The following is an 8145-nucleotide window of genomic DNA, read 5'->3' as shown; positions in this document are numbered from 1 at the left end:
GAAAATATGCCAGGGCTACTTGAAGTGAGCTGTAAGCTGCCTAAGCAAAATATGAGATGCTGTTCCTCCAATTTGAGTTTAGCCTCACTCTGACCATAGAGGAGATTTAGGACAGGAAGGCCTGTGTGGGAATGGGAAGGAGAATTAAAGTGTTTGGCAACCGGAAAATCAGGTAGGTTCAGGCGGGCTGAGCGAAGGTGTTCAGCGAAACGATCGTCCAATCTACATTTAGTCTCGCCAATGTATAAGAGAAATTTACCTACACCAAATTTCATCTCACAATAGTTGTACTTTTATTTCTTAAGACATATAAAGTTGGAACTGCTACTGACAAGACCTGCATTGGGTATTTGTTTATCCTGTACAGGTTCAGCACTGGTGCAACAATCAAGCAGATGTAAAGAGTCTGAAGGAGAAGGAAAATAGGGGAGGGCAAATGATACAGATTTGAAAATACTATTGGAAAACGCGAGTAAGCTGGCAAATAAACAGCTTTCAGAGCCTGCACTTTCTGCCTTTTTCACATTTGCCTGAATCTGGGTTTGAGATGGAGGAAAATGAGTGTTGAACAGATTTTGTTCAACTTGTTCTGATATATTTTGCATCCAACTTGGGAGAACTACATTTTTTGGACGTATGTATCTCACTCAAGTGTTGGTAAGAAGGTGGGATGTGGAATGGAGGCGATGAAATATTTTGCCTTTCTTGATCAGAGCTGTGCCCAGGAACTTCCTTTACCTCACTTCTTATGGGTCCTTTGCAGTTATTTATTTATACTTTGGTAAACAATCTCTGTTCAGTTGTACATGAATTTAAAGACAGTTAAAATTCAGTAAATTCCATAGCTTTTTTTGGTTGTTCCCAAAACAGGAAGTGATGCAAAAGAACTTCCTGGGCACATCAGCGAAGAAGAAATTCAAAATGGCATCTCCTTGTGTTCATAGCCTAAGTGAACTATCTCCAATTACTGATACCAACAAATTTTGTCAATTGGACACGAAAAAAAAATGAAACCTAGCGGTAAGTAGTTATTCAGCATGCCCTAATGGACATTGTTTCCTACACTTTTTGCAACTAATGAAATCACCAAATATCCAAAGGCAGATCAATGCATCAAATAGTGGGCACATACAGAAGAGAGTGGTAGACTTTGATAGATCAGTGCATCATCTTTAGACCTGTAGCATTGCACGTTAAAGCCCACCACTGGCATGAAGTGCCTTCCTTATTCGAAGTTCTCCAAATATCTTATTTTATTCCCCACATTTCCTTTCACTTGAAATAGATTTGTGCTAAGAATACAATTGGGGGAGTGTGTGGTGGTGAACAGGGGCTCTCTAAGCCTTTTATAAATTGTAGTGTGAATGATTGTGGCCAGGTTGTTAGATCTGTTCTGTCTGAAGAACGGTCCCTATCCAAAATGTCATCTGTCCATTTCCTCCACAGATGGTGCCTGGCCCACTGTTCCTCCAACAGTTTGCTTTGTTACACCCTTGGTCGTGTTAACGCATAGCCTATTACTTTTATATTGCATTCAGTGCTAATGATGTCTTCTAAACATGGTAAAAATCAGACACAGATCAAGAGATTACTTTGCAGACACTATTCTTTCTGCAAGGGCTGTCAGGAAATTCCATTCATCTTGTCACTTTAATTCTCCTGGTCACTTTCACTCTGATCTTTACCTTGAATCCCTACTTTGGTCAGTCAATACCCAATGCAAGCTCAGAACAACACCGAATCTTCTGCATGGGAATGTTAAGGCACTCGTGACTTAATATCAGAATTTCACAAGTTTGCATAGGTACTTTTTTTATCCCCTTTATTTCCACAGGCGTGGCTATATTTCTGTTTCAGTTTTTTTTGGGCTGCTAGTTTTTAAAGTAATTAATATTTTGACATTTTTGGTTTGCATCGTATCACAGATGTTATTTTCACCCCTCTCTGTTTGATAACTTCTCAAGTTCTGTTGACGAAAGCTTGACCTGAAACAGAGGTAGCATTTCTCCCAAGATGAAGTGTTGCTTGACCTACTTAGTGCTTCCAGCATTTTCTGGGGGGCAGGGGTTTTGCTCCTTTATACTTTCCTGTCATTCATTCATATTTTCAGCAAGCGGGGAACATCGCCCAAGGAAAAATTTTATTCTTCCATCCTTGGAGACCAAAGGTGATCACATGAGCTTGAGACCTTTCTCATCTTTACCATTTCAGTTCCAAGCTGGTTAGTGCAACTACTGAGTCATTTGGAGAGCCTTTACAAGTATTTTGGCTCTGCTTGAAGGGGAGTTAATTGTTAATCTAAGCGTTAGGTATTCTGTCATCCAAATTGTAAAACCTTTTCTCTTCTCAATTTTCTGAACTACAATATTAGTGTTCTTTTAACATGGTTCTCATTTATTATCACAGGTATCTGGTGGATAGCCGCTGGTTTAAGCAGTGGAAGAAATATGTCGGGTTTGATAGTTGGGACAAATACCAGATGGGAGACCAAAATGTGTATCCTGGCCCTATTGACAATTCTGGGCTCCTGAAAGGTTTGGCTACTTGTTTTCATTTTAATTGCAAAATAATTCTTGCATTAATAATATGATAATTTCATTATTCAGTCATTTTAGAAGCACCATAAAAGTGCTATGTTATTAGTAACCATTGTGTCTTCAAGGTACATGGAGATGTCGAGAAGGGCTAAAAACAATTCTAGACAAATACTATTCAATTAATATTTGAATAGATCCGCATTCAAAAGATACCAAAAGATCCGTTTTAGTCCTCTCAAATAACATGTACCTTGTGGGCGGGCACAGTAGTGCAGCGGTAGAGTTGCTGCCTTAAAGCGTCAGATACCCGGGTTCGATCCTAACTACGGGTGCTGTCTGAACGGAGGTTGTACGTTCTCCCGGTGACCGCGTGGGTTTTCTCCGGGTGCTCCGGTTTCCTCCCACATTCCAAAGATATGCAAGTTTGGAGGTTAATTGGCCTCTGTAAATTGTCCCTAGGGTCTAAGATAGAACTAGTGAGCGGGTGATCGCTGATCGCTGTGGACTCTATGGGCCGAAGGGCTTGATTCCATGCTGTATCTCTAAAACTAAACTATAGCTTATACAGAAAAATTAAAATATTATGCTGACCCATTTTAGTCGATGCACTGGGCCTCCGTGATAATACTTTAACAATCACTGCCTCTAATTATTGTGCTTAGTCTTTGGTAATCTTTAAAGTGTTTTACTGAATTTACAAATATAACTACCAATCTGATTTCCTGAAATCTCTTTGAGCCTACTTTTATAGCTCTTTGTGATTAAGCAAAGGGCAGCATTTGGTCCAAATTATGTGAATACATTTGAAATGAAATGGAGTATTTGGTACATTTTCAGCCTATGCAGTAGTATGCAGTACTTTAGATTGTTGACACTGTCATGTTTGCATTTGTATAAGGATGTGGTTGTTAAATGCTAGAAAGTTACTTAAAGTCAACTTGACTCAGTCACATGTAGATTTTAAAAAGGAATAAACTTAAGATGGCTTTCACTTACCAAGTCCTATCATTAAGTATACAGAATTGTCAGTTGCTTTGTTGAGTCAATATAGATCTTCAACTGTCTGAAGAAGGGTCTCGACCCGAAACGTCACCTACTCCTTTTCTCCATAAATGCTGCCTCACCCGCTGAGTTTCACCAGCTTTTTTGTCTACTTTCTACTGTTTATCGTATTGTTTCAGCCCCATGGTGCAGTATTTGCTGTCTGGCTTTATTGCAGTTGAAAAAATAGTAACATTTGGTATAAATCTGTGTCCTGGAATTTTTTTAATCCTGAAATCATTGTCATTAAAACATGTTATAATCATAAGAGTGCTAATTGAGGGAACTGACTGCGAGCAAATTGGCTGCTTCATTTCCGACCTCACAATGATTACCTTTTAAAAAAACATCTGAAAGTCTTTTGATGTCCTTATTTGTTTATATGCTGGCAGCATAATCCTATGTTTAGTCTAGTTTAGAGATACAGCGCAGAAACAGACCCTTCAGCCCAACGTGTCCATGCCGATCAACGATCCTCCTGTAAACTAACACGATCCTACACACTAGGGATAATTTTTTCAATTATTCCAAGCCAATTAGACTGCAAACCAGTACGTCTTTGGAGTGCGAGAGGACACTGAAGAAAGCCCACGCAGGTCACAGGGAGAGCATACAAACTCCGTACGGACAGCACCCATAGTCAGGATCAAATCCGGGTCTTTGGTGTTGTAAGGCAGCAACTCTACTGCCGGGTACCACGCCCACCTATGAAAAATTACTTTTAAAAACAAAGTTAATACTGTCAACAATCACATGAACTATATTTTTGTCTGAAAGTATGTTTGACTTAACCCTAGCAGAATAAGAATTGATCTCGCAATAAGTGAGCAATTACGAATATACTGCCAAGTGTTATATATTTGAAAGTATAAAAAAACTGTGGTAAAGTAAAGGCAACTCATTATTTCAACTAAATGGCTTCAAACATGCGCACAGCGCCTTACCCGGAACAAACAAACTAACGCAGTCTTTTCCCCTGGGCAGAGGATTCCAAGACTAGAGTGCCCCCACACTGGTTCCCGCTTTGTTCCCCCACCGTCTTTCATGGCGGTCCACCCACGCCAGGTCCCCATTGTTCTTCACGGCAGTCCGCCGGGTTCTCCTTGTCCCCCACCCCCCCCACAGCACGCTCATCGACTGCGGATCGCGGGTCAATCGCGAGACTCCCGCTGCCGCCGAGGCCCCATCGCTGCCCACGTCGACGAGACTCCCATTGCCGCCATCACTGAGACTCCTTCGGCCCAGACAGGTCTCGCCGCCCGGCTTCTCTGCAGTCCCCGGGAGGCCTGTAGGACGGCTTGGGCCTACCTGGGCGCGTTCCAGTCTGCGGCGTGGTTGAGTAGGGCCCACGCGGCTTGCCGGGACACAAGCCTCTGGAATACTGTGCCCTGTTAAATAGATGGAGTAGCACCCCAAAAATATTTGAACACGAGGAAGGCAAATATTTTGAGATTTTTGGGGCGCAGGATTTAGTGATTTGCTCAATTATTTTATATTTTATCATAATTTATATTGAAGGGGGTGGGAGATTGTTGGAGGATTAATTCAAATGCATTGAAAGGCGTTACCAGACTTAAAAGCAATGAAGTATGAATTTGTATTTTTAGTATTGGATTTAGAATCAGGCCATTGAGCCCATCGTACCTGTTCTTTCTCCATGGTAGAGCTATTGACCGAGTCCAACTATGTAATTATTATAAAGTAGACCCAACTATAATTTTATTGGTGATTTTATGGTTGGAATTCTGAACTTCAGCTGGTTGGAATATATCTGAAGATGGCTTTGCTGAAATTTATGTTTTTTTGTATTTGTTCAATTTTAGATGGCGATTCACAGGCCCTGAAGGAGCATCTCATAGATGAGCTGGATTACATACTGGTACCCACTGAAGGTTGGAATAAACTCGTTAGCTGGTATGGATTAACAGAGAGTCAAGAACCAATTGCACGAAAGGTAGGTAGTTTATTGTAGTAAGAAAAATGGCTTTAATGATGGGAACCATACCTTTTTAAGATGCTAGGTAAGTTTGATATTTTGAAAGGATTTGCAGGAGTTGTTTCCTCAAAAAGGTAGCCAGCATTATCAGAGACCCACACCACCCTGGCCACGCTCTCATTTCACTCCTGCCATCAGGAAGAAGATATAGGAGCCTGAAAACAGTAATGTCCAGGTTCGAGAACAGCTTCTTCTATATAGGTTTCTGGCTGGGAGCATTGGTTTTGTCTTTTTGTACTATTATTGTGTGTGTCGGTGTGTGTCTAACCTTTTTCTCATTTATTATATTGTTTAAAGAATACTATGTTTACATATGTAGAGGGGATGCTACCCAACCGAAGATAGACACAAAAAGCTGGAGTAACTCAGCGGGACAGGCAGACCCGGTCTCGACCCGAAACATTGCCCATTCGTTCTCTCCAGAGATGCTGCTTGTCCCGTTGAGTTACTCCAGCTTTTTGTCTCTATCTTCACTACGTTTACATATTATGTGCTGCTGCAAGTAAGAATGTGTTCTGTCTGGGACATGACAATAAAACACTCTTGACTCTTCAAAGGATAAAGAAAAAGGTATACTGAGAGATGGATTATGTGGAGCATACATGCCAGCATTGATAATTGAGCCCAAAAGGCCTGTGTTCTTGCTGCAGATTCCATGAAAACCTTAAGGATAATCTGATAAGTTTAAGAATAACAATATTTATATTGCAATATGTGATCGTCTCAATAAATATGCTTTTTGACATTTGTTTTCGAATGTCAATGCAAAGCCGGTCTAAACTGTTGCAATCAGTTTGATAAATAGTAAAGACTTTAATTTAGATCCAAATTAAACAGTAAAGTTATCACTTCGTTGTTTTGTTTATGTAGACCTCTATTCCCATTCGAATATTATTTTGATCAAAGCTGTTAAATATCCATTTTATAATACAGTGTCTCAATAAGTGATTGATCTTTCTCTGCCAAGACACTGAATACGTGCCAAGACCTTGAGTTTTGTTTTGTACAAGAAATATTAGAGAGAGGGAAGAGAAGTAAGTTTGACTAAGGTGCACCAATCTAATTCAAATCCCCGTTTGCATGTCATATGTTCTTTGACCGATTACCCTATTATTTCCAATATAAGCAATCAACTTGAAACTTGTAATATTGCAATTCTCCGGTGATGGCACTGGTGGTTTGCTTTGAGGTTTTACAAGGTGATGGGGGGAAAGAGAACATATAAATGTAGAAGTAAAAACGATATAGTTTAGTTTAGTGATACAAGGCAGATTGATTGGTAGGACTGGATGTTACAATCCCTAAGGTTTTTCACTACAATTGACATTTGGTATTCTTGGGGATGACCACTAGGTGATTTTGCTACCAATCAGACACATCTTCAGTTGTGTACCTCAACGTCACTGGATGTTTCGGCCTTTTATCACAAGATACCCTCAGTCGAGGCAGGCCCACTGCAGGGAGATCAGACCTGGGTGTGTGTCTTATGGTTAGCCTCTAGATGGTCATGTGGCAGCCCAGACAGCATCTTTTCTCTTCAGCCACAGCCAGTGACTGCTCCATTCGGCTTTTTTCCTTCCATCTTCCTCTCTACCGCTGACTGTGGCTGGTTGGGCTCTGGACCCGTGTCCGTTGGTGGGACAGTACTTGGTGGAGCTTCGCTTGGGGTGCTGATACCCTGTGGACTGTGGTGGTTAACCTGCCACTTGTCTTCACTCGACTGATTTGGCCTACCTCTTAGAAAGTAATGGTCAATGCGAGGCCCCACACCAAGCTCTCTCAGGCACTTTTTCCTGCCCTGATGTTATCTTTTCCCAGCCACAGATGCAGCTTCGTAGCTTATGTCCTGCCGGTGCTGCTACTCTGTCAATTATTGTGCTAGTTGTAATATTCATAGTCGATTCCTTCAGGATCCCTGTTTTTACCGAAGCCATATAACCTACAAACCTGTACGCCTTTGAAGTGTGGGAGGAAACCAAAGCACCCAGAAAAAACCCACGCAGGTCATGGGCAGAACGTACAAACTCCATTCAGACCCGTAATCAGGATTGAACCCGGGTCTCAGTCACTGCAAGGCAGCAACTCTACCATTGCGCCACATGTTGATAGTTGAGTGGTAAATGTGTTTAAGGTTGTCTAATTTGCTCTGTACAAACTCATATGAGCACTTTGTTATTGGATTCTTATCGAGTAAATACATATCTGGAAACAGATTGGTGTTGTGGGGAGGGAATTGAAGTGACCTTAAGATGTACTATTGCGTCCAGACCACTAGGATGTTATGTGCTAAGTGTGTGCATTAAATTCATGGGATAAAAAATCTGGTGCTTGTATGTCAGTTTTCTGCAAAAGGATAGTTTGTTTACCAGTTATTTTAGAGGCGCCAGGAGATGACATGGCTGAGTAGTCATCATAATTTGACCCAGTCCAAACCACCATTCTTTAGTCTTCTGTGAGTGCTTTTATTGATCACATCTCACTCAATATCCAAATCAATCAAAGTGTTTGAAAATTAATCTTTGAAAGGGAAATACTTAAAGGCCAATGGTAAAGATACAGGGAAGTGGGATT

The 8145-nt window shown here is 41.0% G+C and overlaps 1 protein-coding gene across 5 annotated transcripts in view; it reads left to right on the top strand.

Moving 5' to 3' along the window:
• The window catches only part of usp15 (ubiquitin specific peptidase 15), a 90499-nt gene that overhangs the window by 11494 nt on the left and 70860 nt on the right, over window positions 1–8145 (top strand). For 4 of the 5 annotated variants that reach the window (XM_033038108.1, XM_033038107.1, XM_033038106.1 and 1 more), the window contains exons 2-3: window positions 2407–2534; window positions 5402–5532. In XM_033038108.1, coding sequence (XP_032893999.1) covers window positions 2407–2534; window positions 5402–5532 — 259 coding nt within the window. Of the gene's footprint in view, window positions 1–870; window positions 1021–2406; window positions 2535–5401; window positions 5533–8145 lie in introns of all 5 variants that reach the window. The other variant, XM_033038110.1, reaches the window with a different exon arrangement.

The sequence above is a fragment of the Amblyraja radiata genome, chromosome 19, assembly GCF_010909765.2.
Source record: "Amblyraja radiata isolate CabotCenter1 chromosome 19, sAmbRad1.1.pri, whole genome shotgun sequence".
NCBI lineage: Eukaryota > Metazoa > Chordata > Chondrichthyes > Rajiformes > Rajidae > Amblyraja > Amblyraja radiata.
The sequence above is the reverse complement of the archived record's forward strand: the minus strand, read 5'-3'. Positions and strand labels throughout refer to the sequence as shown.